The sequence below is a fragment of the Trichechus manatus genome, unplaced genomic scaffold (genome assembly GCF_000243295.1).
Source record: "Trichechus manatus latirostris isolate Lorelei unplaced genomic scaffold, TriManLat1.0 scaffold00007, whole genome shotgun sequence".
Taxonomy (NCBI): domain Eukaryota; kingdom Metazoa; phylum Chordata; class Mammalia; order Sirenia; family Trichechidae; genus Trichechus; species Trichechus manatus.
Window position 1 is genome coordinate 14,499,206 of NW_004443943.1, and position 16,465 is coordinate 14,515,670.

At 34.1% G+C, this 16,465-nt stretch overlaps 1 protein-coding gene across 4 annotated transcripts in view; it reads left to right on the top strand.

Moving 5' to 3' along the window:
• The window catches only part of PTEN (phosphatase and tensin homolog), a 114,115-nt gene that overhangs the window by 87,538 nt on the left and 10,112 nt on the right, over positions 1 to 16,465 (top strand). For 2 of the 4 annotated variants that reach the window (XM_004369902.3, XM_023739744.1), the window contains 3 exons: positions 7,088 to 7,229; positions 12,105 to 12,271; positions 14,594 to 14,818. In XM_004369902.3, coding sequence (XP_004369959.1) covers positions 7,088 to 7,229; positions 12,105 to 12,271; positions 14,594 to 14,818 — 534 coding nt within the window. Of the gene's footprint in view, positions 1 to 7,087; positions 7,230 to 12,104; positions 12,272 to 13,149; positions 14,459 to 14,593; positions 14,819 to 16,465 lie in introns of those variants that run through there. The other 2 variants (XM_023739730.1, XM_023739736.1) reach the window with 2 other exon arrangements.

A 16,465-nucleotide genomic window follows, 5' to 3' on the forward strand; every position in this document is an offset into this window, starting at 1 on the left:
ACACTACTCACCAAGGTAGAATGTAGAACATTTTCTTTATAAACTATGTTATGTCAGTTGAGCTAGATGTTCCCCGAGACCATGGTCCCCACAGCCCTCAGCCCAGTAATTCGGTCCCTCAGGGAGTTCGGATGTGTCTGTGGAGCTTCCATGACCTTGCCTTGTACAAGTTGTGCTGGCTTCCCCAGTACTGTGTACTGTCTTACCCTTCACCAAAATTACCACTTATCTATTATCTATTTAGTGTTTTTCCCTCCCACTCCTCCTCTCCCCTCCCTTGTAACCATCAAAGATTGTTTATTTTTGTGTGTAAACCTTTTCATGAGTTTATATAGTAGGGTCTTATACAATATTTGTCCTTTCGTGATTGACTTATTTCACTCAGTATAATGCCCTCCAGCCAGAAGTGATAATTTTAAAGAGGTTTTTCAGAGACAGTATCTGGATTTTGGCAACTGAATAGATATTTAGGAATCAAAGATGAGTATTTATAAATGAGCTTCATCTCTGGTTTGTCTTCCATTTTGTGTGTGTGTGTGTCTGTCTATGTGTGTATGTATGTATGTATATGCTAGGTAGTTGATATACCTGCCCTGGTATACCAATCTCTGATGTACACTCTACTTACTGCCAGGGCCTGTGACACAGTGGTAAGGTTCCTTCATTTCTCTTTTCTATAACCCTGTCTATCTGACTGCTGTTGCTCAGTTGTGTTTCCTTCATTCTAGCAGGAAGAAGATGGCAGGATAGTATAGTGATTGAGTGGAAGCTCTGAAGTTTGAGCGCTTGCATGAAATCCAGTTCCATTACTTAATGAAATACGTGACCATACATCATCTGTAAAATGGTGACACCAGCAATACTCGCCTTATATGATTTTATAAGTTTTAAATGGTATATTTCTGATAGCGTTTTGAACAACGCAAAGAACTTGCTAAGGGCTCAGTAAGTTGTGGTAGTTATTAGGAAAGGTTTTGGGCCCAGGTGCTGCAGAGAATAGTGAATGATAACATTGACAGAAATAAGCTGTCCATACAAGAATATGACAGCTTCAGTTTTTGGATATGTTGTGTTTTAAGTACTCCTGGGATTTCTTGATAGAAATGTCCAGCCAAGTGTTGGAAACTCTAAGTTGAGAGTTGGGAATAAAGTCAGATTTAGAGAAAGGGGTTGTGGAGTTATTGATAAGATTGCTAATGAAAGTACTGGAATGGTGGGATTGACATAGAAAGGGGATAGCTAAGATCAAGTGTTTGAGATATGCCTACATTTAGGAGCAAGAAGAGACAGCCAGTAAGGGTAGCAGAAAACTTTAGAGAATGTGTTCCTATGACAGAAGTAAGGAAGTTTCATAGTGTCTGGAAAAAGATCAGACAGGATGGAAATCAGGAAAACGGTTGTAACTTTGGTTGTTAAGAAATAAGCCTCATAGTAACAGCTGAAGCCAGGTTTCTATGAGTTAAGGAGAAGAGACTGCTCCTGGAGGTTTTGTTGTTATGTAGAGAGAGAGAATGATAGTTTGTGAGATGTACAAAACCTGGGGAGAGAGTAAGTTTTTGGTCTTTGACTTGTTTGCTTGTTTCGGATAAAGGATAAGGGTTACCAGAGCTGTATTCTTAGAAGGAAACAGGCAGTAGAGAATAAAGGTGAATGTCAGAGAGGAGATAATTGATAGAACATTTTCCAAAATGGAACTTTGTAGAACAGGAAGAGAAACTTTTATAAGATACCAGAAGTGAAGAGATTTTAAGTTGGGAGAAGGGAATTTTGGAGGTGTTAATATTGGATGACCTCAGGGTCTCAGTAAAGTAGGGACTGAATTCATTAAGGATGATGTCTAGCACAGGATAGAAATAGAGAGGGAATAAACCAAGTGCTGTTATCATAATGGTCAAGCATTTAATAAGTGCATACTAGACGAAAGAGTTATTGAATGATGTGGATTTCAAATAGGTGAAGTGGAAAAGTGGGCTGGAAGGAGTAGTGCGAGGAACAGTGAAATATACTTCTGCTTCCCACCTCCTGGTTTGTGAACATTAAGGGAAGTGAAGAAGCAATGGCTGCTTTTTGAGTTGATGTCCAGGAACTTGGTGCTAAGTCGACTTGAATACTAAGTTTAGCTAAAATTATAATGTGTTGAAAGTTATATTTGAGAAAAATATAAGGAATTTTCTTCACAATTAGAATGGAAAAGGAGAGTTAGTAGAGAGTTAATAGAGGAGAGCTGAACCTTCTGGGATATAGTTATAGACCAATTTAATTTAAAAGTTCTTGGTTAGAGAATAAAATTAATTTTTATTAGTCTTAAGTGAAAAATGGAAATTTTGAAAGCATGTAATAGTTTTTAATCTCTTACGAGTTTTAAAGTCCAGCCCTCTTTTCATATGTATAAAATAAAATTTTGAAGATCAGTAAAATGAAGTTTCTTAGATTTTTAAAAGATACATATTTTAAATTAAATCTTCAAATTCAAAATGCTATAGATAAAGAATGCAGATTATATGTTGTTCTTAGTGTATGCATTCAGGAAGTATAAGATTTGAAGTATTATTAATTTCATTGTTAATATAGCATGGAAATTTTACTCGTTTTATTTCAAATTCTTGCTAACAGGGTGAATCATTGTACAGTGAAACCTGTGAGAGCCAGAACTCAATGGAGCTGCCTTGTTTTTGCAGATCTCGCAAGTTTTCTGCCTTTGACAGGGTGCAGTCTTACCACTTTTCTATTGCTAGTTTTAGTGGAAAATATTTGAGGTTTCCTCCTCTGACAGGTTTCTGGCTTACAGAAGTTCCAGCTTCCGCATGTTTACTGTATTAAATTTTAGTAAGTGTTTGTTGTGGCCGTGAGAGATGAGACTAGAATGTGGAGAACACATTCAAAGCCAGTAGTACATATACATGCCGTCCTTCCAACTGTTTTATTTCTGTTAATCTGGATATGTTGCATTTGAGGTGCCGGCAAGCTAACAGGTAGATAAGATAATTATAAAGTTAAGATACAAAAGCCTAAAAATGTATAATTTGACAATAAAATAATAAAGGTAGTTAAATTACAGCCATGCTATTTAGTGTTTTTGTTTGAATTGTATCAGTTCTTTTGGTTTGGTACTTTTGTCTTAATTTGGTTCAGCTGGTATTTACACAAATTATTTGCCCATTGTTGATAACTAGTAGATTCATATATTCTTTCTCTACACATTTGCTTAGCCCTTTTTGGTAAGGATTAATTGAATACCTACATCAGAGGTGTACTGCCAACTACTTTGTACTTGAGAAAAGGTAAAACTCTGAAAACCTTTTAATTACTCTATATGAACTTATACCAAGAATGAAGATAAAGAGAAAAATTTCATGTGTTATCCCATTAAACCCCAACAAATAACTTGACAACTTGGTCTTCTTATATACTTGTATTGACTTAAATATTTTGACTAGATAATAGATTCATATGGTTCAAATATTGACATGGTGCAAAAAGCATCCTTCCCACCTATCTTCTATGTGCTATTTCCTTCAACCAGTTCAGCGATTCTGTATTTTTTCTTGATAAATATGAGCGACAGATTAAGTTGTGAGCTGTTGTTGTTGTTAGGTGCCGTTGAGTCAGTTCCGACTCATACTGACTGCTGTGTACAACAGAACAAAACACTGCCCAGTCCTGCACCATCCTCACAATCATTGCTATGTTTCAGCCCATTGTTGCAGCCACTGTGGCAGTCCATCTTACTGAGGGTCTTCCTCTTTCTCCATGACTCTGTACTTTACCAAGCATGAGGTCCTTCTCCAGGGACTGGTCCCTCCTGTTTAATATGTCCAAAGTACATGAGACGAAGTCTTACCATCCTCACTTCTAAGGAGCATTCTGGATGTACTTCCAAGACAGATTTGTTTGTTCTTCTAGCAGTCCATGGTATATTCAGTAGTCTTCAGCAACACCATAATTCAAAGGCATCAATTCTTCTTCGGTCTTCCTTATTCATCGCCCAGCTTTTGCATGCATATGAGACGATTGAAAATACCATGGCCTAAGTCAGGCGTACCTTAGTCCTCAAAGTGGCATCTTTGCTTTTTAACACTTTAAAGAGGTCTTTTGCAGCAGATTTGCCCATTGCAATATGTTGTTTGATTTCTTGACTGCTACTTCTGTGGACATTGATTGTGGATCCAAGTAAAATGAAACCCTTGACAACTTCAGTCTTTTCTCTGTTCATCGTGATGTTGCTAATTGGTCCAGTTGTGAGGATTTTTGTTTTCTTTATGTTGAGATGTAATCCATACTGAAGGCTGTAGTCTTTGATCTTCGTCAATAATCGTGTCAAGCCCTTTTTGCTTTCCGCAAGCAAGGTTGTGTCATCTGCATAATGCAGGTTGTTAATGAGTCTTCCTCCAGTCCTGATGCCGTGTTCTTCATATATCCAGCTTCTCAGATTATTTGCTCAGCATACAGATTGAATAAGTATGGTAAAAGGATACAACCCTGACATACACCTTTCCTGATTTTAAACCACGCAGTATTCCCTTCTTCTGTTTGAACGACTGCTTGTTGGTCTATGTACAGGTTTCTTATGAGCACAATTAAGTGTTCTGGAATTCTCATTCTTTGCAGTGTTATCTGTAATTTGTTAAGATCCACATAGTCGCATACCTTTGCATAATCAAAACACAGGTAAATGTTTTTTGCTGAGGTGGCATTAAATAATAAACCTTTTAAGTTAAAAAAAATTTTAAACTTGATAATTTTAATGTTAATTTTTGTAACAGCTCTAAGATAATGTATATTACTGCTTTAGGAAAAATGCATAGAAATAAAATGTTACCTTAAATACACATACTCCTCACTTAACGAATATCTCGTTATCCCACATTTCACATTTAGGACAGTAGTAAAAAATCTACTATCTGATTATTTTGTGTATTAACAAGGCAGCGAGCATGGTGGCAGTGGTTGTGGAGCATCCCCTCCCTTGAGGAATGTCTCTGGGAAGCTGGGCCGTGCTGCTCCACACCCTCTGGGAGCCATGTCTAGCTGCCACGTGGTGCTGGCCTCCTTCATGACCATGGCCTCTGGGCAGAAGCGCAGGCAGCACAGAGCCAGCGGGTGCCCACTCTGGGTTCCCAACTCCCATGTGGCCCAAGGCCCTGCATCTCAAAATTGCTGTGGAGTGGGAAGGGAGGAAAGAAAGAGGCATCAGAGAAGATGTTTGGAAGAAATGCATGCGAGTTTAAAGACATCCCAAAGTGAGCTGAACTGGGTCTGGAGCTTCTGCCTTGGTGGGGCCAGGTGCGCAGCTAGGTCCCCAGCACTTTCGCGGGAAGCCCTTGTGACTTGCCAGGCCTGGAGGGTGTGATCACAGGGCTTGTAGAGGTGGGAGTGGAGCCCTGGAAGCAGCTCCATGAGGGAAGCCCCGACCTAGCACAGGAGGAAGTTGAAATGCTTAAGCCATGGGCCCTCCAGTCACACAGCCCAGCTTTATCCAGCTTTGTCTCCTCCAAGCCACGTCTGCAAAGGAATAATCCATAACTGGACTCGTCACAGATAAGCACGTCAGTAAATTTTAGCTGTTATTATTTCAATGATCATATTTTCTAAATAAAAAAAAATTGGACAAATGAATGGTCTGAAAATAGAAAAAAAAAAATCCTCCATTTTTGCACATAGTCCATTTTTGCATAACGACCTGGTCTTTGGAAACTAACCATGTCGATAAGTGAGGAGTGAGTGTGTAAGTAGAATTTCTAAAACTGTTAATTAGTATTTGTATATCGTTTTGTAGTTGTAGCGTGCTTTTTTGTTACTGCGTTTGGTGTTTGATCCTCATGAGAATTCTATGAAAAAGGTGGAGTACGTATTATTGTCTTCATTTTCCTGAGGGAAGAAATAGAATTTGTGTTTGACTTGTCAGCATTCAAACCCAAGTCTTTCAACTACAGATTGAATGGTCTTCGCATTATAGCCAAAATCTTAAACTGTTGTCATAGTTTGAAATGGCTTATATCCATTTTTTGACATTTTATATTTTTCTTTTGTTTGTAATAAAATCATTCTAACCTGCCAATCAATATACCTGTTTTTAAACTCATATATGTGCCGCATACTTTTTATTAGGGTGAAAAAGGATACTTGCAGCCAGAGTTTTTGACACATTGGGAGATTTGGGTGCCAACAGTGATTTAAAGAGAGAGACTGCAGATTCTTTTTCTTCTTGAGTAAATAGTTTCATTTAAAGTGCAGTTTTCTACAGGTTACTTTTAAATGTTAGACTTCTTAATGTTGTATTATTTGCTTGGGTTTTTCTAAAGTTGCACTGTGTAATAGTAAGAGAAACCTTAGATAGGTACGCTAATACCTCATTTATTCAGCATCATTAGTGAATGCAATGTTGCACACATTAGATTTTTTCTTTAGATAATTCAAGTTCTCCTTTTAGTTATATCTATTTTTAGCATTTACAATACTTAAATTTTCTAAAAAAATTTATACTTCCTGGTTTTTTCAAGAAAGAAATGTAACACAGAGACATCTTTATGTACCTCTGTTATCGGACTGGTTTTTGTTGGGCTTTAAGGCCAATGTCAGTTTTTTGCTGCTGCTGTTTTTGCCCCTTAAAGGCAGTAGACCGCTATCTGAGTATCAGCCAATTCTGATATTGTTTTGCCTGGAAAACAGGCAACCAAGCTTGTGAAGATTTTTGTGTATAATAAGAGCCCGTAAATCCTTGAGGGGAGCCCTAGGATTGAAGAGCGCAGCTTTAGTGCAGAGACCTTTGATGATTATTTTGGATATGCAGTGGCCTTTGCTTGTTGGGTTCCTGGGTCAGAGCATTGTTGTAGCCATTGAATACACGGGGTGTTATGAAAATTATATTTTAAGGGAGAAAAGTTATTCTGGTATTTTCCTTTGTATTGATGTTGCTATGATTTACTCTATTATTGAGCTGGATTTAAAATATTAATCATTTAAAGTCAAATTTTCTAATGTATATATGTTCTTCAGTGGGTACAACCCAGTTACAATAGCAATTTAGTGAAATAACTCTAATGGAACTTTTCTTTTGAATTTGGCTTCTCTTTTTTCTGTCCACCAGGGAGTAACTATTCCCAGTCAGAGGCGCTATGTATATTATTATAGCTACCTGTTAAAGAATCATCTGGATTATAGACCAGTGGCACTGTTGTTTCACAAGATGATGTTTGAAACTATTCCAATGTTCAGTGGCGGAACTTGCAGTAAGTGCTCTAAATTGTCATCCTTCCTGGTGTTGGAACACTTTTCTTAACATATCTAGATCGTTATATAAAGCTCTAGAAACAAATTTATCACATTTTAAATTTATACAGGAGAGTATATTTCTGAAGTGTCTGAACTGATTATAATTAACTCACTTGTTCCACACATTGAGCTAAAGAAGCCAAGAGCAGTGGGTTTTAATGTCTTTGAATCCAAGTTATATTTATGAAAGAAGTATTTTATGCTGCAACCACTGAATGCAGCCTAAATTCTGAGCAGATAATTAAAAACTCGGTTTCATCAGAGGTCTAGCATGAGAGTAGCAATAGGATTCATCAGTTTACTGGTATTAGGGCAGGAACCAATTTCTTAATATCTTAGGAAGACTTGGTGTTGGCAGTAATGGTGACAGTGGCAATAAAAAGGAAAGGAAGAAATGAGAGACATTGTGGCAAAGTGAAATGTAATGAGTGAAAAATAGCACTGAATCAGAGTATGTGAAATGTTAGGGAGAGCCTGGCTTAGGTTGGAGTTTAAATCATAGATCTATCATTAATGTACTAGGTAACCCTGAGCACATCATCTACCTCTTCCTGTGTTTACTTATCAATAAGATGCAGAGATTTTGAAATCTGAAACTTTCTAGATAAGTACTAGGTAGAGATCATGTTACTGATGTCTGCCTCTAGTTTATTTCTCTCTCTTCCTGTAACCTCTGTTAGCCCACTTCAGTCATCCTGATCCTATTCGGTTTCTCTGCTATTCTTGGCCAGAGCTAATAGCTAGACTGATAGGAAGCTTAACACTTGACCCAAAGCACAGTTAGTCAAGGGAGAATGTACAGAGGGAACTATTGCTTAGTTCTGTAAAATACCACTTTGCTTCTTTAACAGTTTTATGGTATTGATTTCTGCCTTGGAAATGATCATTCACATTTTGATGCTTAAGAAATGTGTTTTATTAGCATTTAGAGTACAGTTTGTAGTTTTTAGATAAGATAGCACTGCATTATTTTTTCTAACCTCTAATAATAGTGATATTTTGCAAGTTTGTTAGTAGTTTTAGTTTTTAGCCTTAAGTTTTGCTTCTTGAAGATTTTATGTAACTAAAATTTTTATCACTAAATTAATTTATACCCAAAAAATTAATTTCTTGATGTTGTTTATCTTCATCAGATAGGTGTGATCAGCTTCATCAGGTCTTTCTTGTGTTCTTAGAGCAAGACAACTTTATGAAAGACCACAGATTTATTACTATAGCATGTTAAAGGCTTCTAAGTAGTCTTATTGATGCTTTTGTCATATCAGTACAATTTAAAAAAACTGTTGCGTGCAAGTCACTGGACTTTTGGCAATGATTGATGTGGAACTTAACAGATTCAAGGAGAAGGAAAAAGGAGGGGGAGGGGGAAACCTCATGTTCTGCCTGTAGTACAGATGTCAGTGCAAGAGCCAGAGGAAAGATATACAGTATTGTGGAGATAATAAGGGAGAGAGAATTTTCAAGTTAGTAATCTTATCTAGTATAATTTTTTTCACATTAGCCTCTCTAGCAAAAATCTAGATTAGTTCTGCCCTGCCTGCCTACCTTTAAAACTTTTTTTGTTGATCTCTCAGTATTACATTTAAACTTCTAGTCTTAAGATTATTGACTACTGAAATCTTTTTCATCTTTTCTCATTTTCTAGTTCATTGTTTACATGTTGTGATTTAATACTATCTAGTGAAGCTGCATTATAAAACAAATAATATAGTCAAATGAGAGGTTGTATGTATAAATTATAAATGTTATATTCAGAAAAATAAAATGTTTTGGGGGTTGTCCAGTAGTTTTATGAAGGAGGTCTAGGTCTTTGTTGAACATTGGAGAAAGCATACAATTTAGATTGACATTAAAACTGAAGCAAGTGTTACAGGCAATAGGAAATAGCTTGAATTGAATCACAGCAGAAGAAAATCAGCAGGACAAAAAATGTAGTTACAGAGAGTAGAATAGGAGTGGAATGTGTGGCTGACTGTTAGAGGACTCTGCATGGTGCGGGTGTTGGACTTGATTTTGTTAAATACTGTGGTGTCATAATATTAGAAGCTTAAACCATGTTTTAATGACAGTTATATAGAAGGTAGTGACTGTGAGAGGGAAAAAATAGTGGAAAAGAAACTAGTTGTGTGACTTGCCTTAAGCTAAATGTGATAGGACAATCAAATGAGGATTTGATTAGTTTTTCTTGTGACGTTCATATCCAAAGATTTTGTCAAAATTTGGATCCTGGTCAGGTGAAATTCTCACAGAAAGGGGAAGAAAAGAAAGGGAATCTAACTGAAGCTTAGAGAAATGAATGTTATTTTGGTTTTAAACATGTTTTAAATCAAGTGAAGGTGATCTGTTCACATGAAGATATTCAATTGGTACTTGCAAATACTGGTTTGAATCTTAGGTGAGAGAAGTAGCTGATATTTTTGGAAGCATCAGGAAAGAGACATAGTAGTTAAGCCTTTCATGTAAATATGGCATGGGTTTACGGGGTGGGAGAGCTTGGATGGAAGCAGAGGGTGAAGGCTTAGAAAAGGGGAATGACAATTTGGATTCAGGAGCAAGAAGAGGAATCAGTGAAGAAAGCAAAACTAATGGTGAAAAAGTATCTTCTCCAAGTATTTAAAGGTCAATAACCGTTTTCTTATTTATTATCTTAATATTTCTAAATGAAGGGCAGATACACCTAAAAGGGTTAATAAATGTTTATAAATGATGATCAGTGTGATTTTCTCTCAGGACCGTATCAATATGCATGTATCCAGGAACATTTAAATCTGATTTCTGTTTACTAGAATATGAGTTGTCATTTTTTAAAAACAGTTAATAATATCAAGGGATATAGGTCAGAGTTCTGTCTTAGAAGTCAGTAGAACCATACTCTCGGGCTTCTGATAAGTTAAGTCTTATCTATGTAGAATGTGAAATTCATATTCTAAAGAAAATTATTTTCTTTAGTAATTTGAAGAAATCTTTTCTATTTATTTTTATTAAAATATTTTTAGCTTAGTTTTTTTGGGGAAATTCTAAGGACTACTTTGTAATTAGCTTATGAATTGTTTATACAGTTTTAAAATTCTTGAAGATATATTTTTAGATGTAGGTTAATTGAAATTTGATTTATACTGTTAATTAGCTTGTTAAGTTCCTAAAATCAGTATCAAATTCTGAATCAGTAGAGTTTGAATTAATAAGATTACAAGGCATTTTCGTCTTGGTTAATTTTATTACAGCTTTGAAATCATACTTGTTTGTTTGCTTCTTCAAACCGTACTTCCCGGTTAAACTTTCAGTATCACATAAAGTCTTGTAAAATGGCTCATTATACTTTGAATCTTTAGTCAAGGAAGTGAAATTTATTGACAGATTGTTGGTTTAATGTTTCCTCTTTTGGGGATGACTTTTTCTCATGATAGCTGTCTCAAATCCATGTTAGAATAACCCCACATGTTCTTATCAAATGTACTATTTATTATGTGATTGCTGGTACTCCTTTAGATATTACATAGATAAACCAGTAGGTGTTTATTAAACTGGAAAATTCATTTAGCTTGGGTTAGCTTTTTGATTTGTTCTCAGTTGTTGGTCACAATGATAAAGAATGTGAAACTTGTTTTCCTCTTTAAGCCTAATGGTCCCTTTTGCTACTGAGAATTTTATGTATTTTTTTTTAAATAAATATATTTCTCATAGGCTTTATGCAAGCTAGTGTTTCTATTTCTTGATTGTCTTGATATGTTTTATTCAAGACCCACTTAATCACTTTCTTTTTAATGGACTCTTGTTTTTGAACTCCTCAGTGTGCTACAAATGAATTACACTTTGTCAAATTATTTAGGTAATTTAAGGTTTTTAAAGTCCTAGAATCTTACATTTATAAGTCTTTAAATTAATTTCTGTCATTAATGTTATTAGGTATAAATGTATATTTATGAGTAGATCTTAAAAATAAAACATATTCCTTCCCTTTACATATAGAACCATTGCCATCGAGTCGATTCTGGCTCATAGCAACCCTTTACCTATATCCCCTTTTAACTGAATTGCTAATATTAAAGCATGAATTTTGAGAGGTCATATTTTACCAATTATTTTAAAGCAGACATAGGCCAAAGCCAAAGTAGTTGTTAACGAAATGGGATTTGTCCACCCAGAGGTCCCTCAGAAGGAAGGTCTGGCAATCTACTTCCAAATAATCAGCCATTGAAAATCCTGTGGAGCACAGTTTTACTCTGACACCCATGGGGTTGCCATGATTTGGAATTGACTTGATGGCAGCTGGTTTAATTTTGGTTTAATCTTTTGTAAATATTTAGAGTTTCTTTTTATGGAATGTATTGTAACTTTGTTGTAGGCTCTACTCTTGGACATGGAATGATTTGTATTTTGTGGTTTTTGTTATATGGTAGAGGCTTTAAAATACTGTGACAAATATCTGTTTAAAAAGTTACCTAATAGTTCACAAGTGTGCCAGGAAATTATTTTAGCTTTTTAATGCTTAATTAATATTAGGATTTTTAGCATCATTTTAATGTTAAAGTATTGCTGTTACTGTACTGCTAGAAGTCTAATCTTGGGAATTACTTTTATCTATGAAATACAAATTGACTTTCATACCAGTAACAGTGCTTCATTTTGAAGGTTCAAACTAGAGAAAACCTTGAATTGATTATGTTTTTTGACCTAATTTGTTTCCATTTATTTGTTTTAGATCAGGATTACAGCTGCAAAATTACTTTTTTGTATATATTGCCAATATTGATCATTAAAGTAGTTTTTGATAGTTTGACACTTAAAGGCGTTTCCTGTGAAATGATACTAGTATGTATTTAACCATGCAGATCCTCAGTTTGTGGTCTGCCAGCTAAAGGTGAAGATATATTCCTCTACTTCAGGACCCACACGACGGGAAGACAAGTTCATGTACTTTGAATTCCCTCAGCCGTTGCCTGTGTGTGGTGACATCAAAGTAGAGTTCTTCCACAAACAGAACAAGATGCTAAAAAAGGTTTGCATTTTACTTCTGTTCAAAAAAATATCTATAACTGTCATACTTTGAAGAGTACCCTCAGATTTTTTGTTTAAAGTCTTTGGTGTTAGGGTAAGGAGAGATTAAAAGATTTATTTTATTTTATGACTGACATCTAATGAATTATAATTAGTTTTCTATTAGATCTGTAGATGCTTTGCTTACTCTAACATTGATGAAACATTATAATGGTAAATAATTCTGTTAGAAGTAAAATGGCGTAATTTGAAATAAATTTTCTTTACATAGAAATTTTGTAAAAATATTAAAGATAGCATACAAACCCTGTGGAATCAGTTATAGGCCTCTTAGAAAGGATGGCAGATTAACTGAGAAGCAAGTATGGAACCATGCATTTAAAAAAAAAAAAAATTATAGATAGAAATAAAATCTGTTTCATGATCTTGTGTAATGATACAAACCATTTTTTCCCCATTTTGGTTCAGTGTTTCTTGAGACCAGGTTATTTTATATTTAGCTTCCCCAAATTTACTGAATATTTAGTTTTTTAGCTAGGAGAGAATTAGGTACAAAGAGGAGGTAATAAAGAATGGAAAAATGTGGTATATTTAAATATGCAGGTTTAGAAAATTAGTATGGTTTGCATCTTACTGAGCTATATTTAGAGAATTGAAGAGCTCATTTTAAAACAAACTATCTTGGTTTAAAATATTAAATGTGAACATTTAAGGAAAGCCTAAGGGTAAAATTTTTAGATAGTAATGAAAGAAGCACTAGCTTTGTCTATTGTTACTGCCCTATTAAACATATTAGATAGCATATTACCAATTTGAGTTTAGACATTCTTAGTAATAGAGTTGATTTAGTTTTCTTGGCTTTTTGCTTTTCTTTTGAAGGAAAATAAGAAGCTTCATTTACTACACAGATTTTAAATGCTACTTTTATTTATCAGAAGAAATATAATTTCTTTTATCCAGAATCCAAGGAGCTAGAAAATCACAAAATGTTTTCACAAAAACTCAATAAAAGTTCAATATATATCTCAATAACCTTGAAAACTAATTTTTTGAGGATCCAGGAAGTTCTAGAAAATATTAAAATTAAGATAAGTAATGAGTTTTTTTTTTCTTCACTTGTTATAAGGCTCTGAGACATAAACGTTTGTATTTTTTGCTCATAAAAATAGGCACTTGTATTGCTGTTTGTCTATACCTCTAGGAGTATATTAATTTTATCATTATCAGTTCTTATCATCTATACATTATATTAGCACACATAAAATTGAACTATTAAGATTAAGTATTTCTGATGTATTTGTAATCTTGGATTACTTTATATAAATGGGGAATTTTATGTGATTTCCCCTTCCTGTTAATAAATGTTTGCTATGATTGAAACAAAAAAAAAAGTTTTCGTATAATTAATAGTCTCAAGGAATCACATTTTTAGAAATGTAAAAATGAGCTTATTTTTTTCAGACTTTAATTTGTGTATAGTTGCTAACTTAATGACTTGGCTAAAATAATTGAAATTAATATATTTCTTTGAAGACTTGCCATATATGAGATTGCCTTGCTAAGACATAAGATCCTTAAGGGTCTAATCATCTTCAGTAAACAGTAAAACTTGGAAGATAAATTGGAATAAAAGATTTAAATGGTAGTTTAAGACATCAGATAAGATGTGACAAAGCTGTATATTATTAATTGTCAAATGATCCATACAGGTGGAATTCCAGTAATTATAAAAGAGAACATTTTTTATATTGGTTAAGAAAGGTTTAAAGTGATGAACTTTTGTTGTAGTTCTTGATTATGAAGGCATCAATTTATTAGTAAGAAGTGATTTATGAAGGCATTTTGTAACATTTAAAAACTGAGAAGTACTTCCCTTCCTCCCTTTTATTATGAAAGTTTTCAGACATACAGTGTCATGTAAGAAACTGGAGCCCTTTATGTCTGTATTGCTGTAGAAGTAAAAATGTATTTGCTGCACTTCTAACATTCATCAGAAAGTTGCACTGACCTTCCAAGAGCTTTTATTAATGTCTTGGAATAGCTTGTTGAAACACACACACATAAACTGAAACTTTTTTAAAGCTAGAAAGGAGATATTTTACTTAAGGTTTTGAGACAAAACTAAGTTATTTTAGAACTTTTGGGATTACATTTTCTGCCTAAAGTTTAAATAAATAAATAAAGTAAATGAATGAGGATGGAACAGATAACCTACAATTGCCAAGTATTAGTCTGTGTGTTTACCTTTACTCATAATACCAAATGAGAAATTGTTTCTTTTGTTGACTTCTTGGGTATTCATTTCTTTTTTTTTTTCTTCTAGGACAAAATGTTTCACTTTTGGGTAAATACATTCTTCATACCAGGACCAGAGGAAACCTCAGAAAAAGTAGAAAATGGAAGTCTATGTGATCAAGAAATTGATAGTATTTGCAGTATAGAGCGTGCAGATAATGACAAGGAATATCTAGTACTTACTTTAACAAAAAATGATCTTGACAAGGCAAATAAAGACAAGGCCAACCGATACTTTTCTCCAAATTTTAAGGTCAGTTAAAAACACTGCAGGGAGTTGGTGGTGGCTTGTGTGTATGTGTTTTATTCTAGGTCTGTAGCTGTGGTCTGACCTAGTTAATTTACAAATACAGATTTCATAGAACCTACAAACAAATAATAAATAATGTATTATTTAGAAGCAATGTTTATGTAGCAGTAACCTGAAAATTTCTAATGAAATACCGGATGTGCAAAGTCAAAAAAAAAACTGGATTTCAGTTTACCCTATTCTTTGTTGTTGTTGTTTGAGGAAATCTGAGAGTGGGATCGGGGGAGGATTAGTGAGTGAGTGAGATATGAAGTAGTAACAGAGGAAGAAAGAATGGAAGGGAACTCAATCATTTGGGAATGAGTCATATGAAATATTTTCACTCTTTCTACTCTTGCCCCCCTCTAATTCATTCTCAGCCCCCTCAGAGTACTCTTTTTTTGATTTTACATGGATAGCCTTCATTTGGTTAAGATAAAGTCCCCTTCTGTTCTTAATTTGTTGAGAGTTTTTTTTATCATGAGTAGATATTGGATTTTGTCAAATGCATTTTCTGCATCTATTGGTATGATCATCTGGTGTTTCTTTAGTGTGGCAAAATGGTGAATTACATTGATTTATTTTATTTTATTGTGTTTTTGGTGAAGATTTACATAGCAGTGGAGGTTTCCAGTCAGCAATCTCTATACAAGTTGTTTAGTATACATTGATTGATTTTTTTGAATGTTGAACCAGCCTTGAAGGTCTGGTATTGATACATTATCCTTTTTATATATTGTTGGCTTCAATTTGTTAAAAATCTGGTAAGGATTTTTGCATCTATGTTCATGAGTTTGTTTTGTTCTTTAGTTTATTTTCTTGTAACATCCTGATCTGGTTTTAGTATTAGGATAATGCTGACCTCATAAAATGGTAGGGTAATGTTATCTCTTCTGTTTTCAGAGAGAGGTTGTGTAGAATTGGTGTTATGTTTTACATAAATGTTTGGTAGAAATCTTGAGTGAAATAATCTGACCTGGAATTTTCTTTTTTGGAAAGTTTTAAACTACAAATTCAATTTCTTTAATAGATACAGGGCTATTCAGCTTATCTGTTTTTCCCTGAGTAAGTTTTTGTAGTTTGTGTCTTTAAAGAATTGGTTTGGTTTATCCAAGTTATCACATATATAGGCATAGCTTTGTTTGTGGTATTTCCCTTTATTATTATTTTAATGTGTGTTAGGTCAGTAGTGATGTACTATTTTCATTTCTGATATTGATAATTTCATTTCTTTCTTCTTGGTTAGCCTGGCTAGAGCTTTATCAATTTTATTGATCTATTCAAATAACCAGATTTCTGTTTCATTGATTTTTCTTTCTTTTTCTGTTTAATTTTGTTGGTTTCTGCTGGAATTTAGGATTAATTTTCTTTCTCTAGCTTCCTAAACTGGTAGCTTAGGTTATTGATTTTGTCTTTTTAACCAGATATGAGAATTTACTTCTATAAATTTCCCTCTAAGTACTGCTGTAGCTGCATTCTAAAATTTTGTTACATTGTATTTTTATTTTAACTTAGTTCAAATTATTTTTAAATTTCCGTTATTTCCTCTGACACATGGGCTATTTAGAAGTATATTCTTTTATTTATTTATTTTTTGATTATAGTATTTTA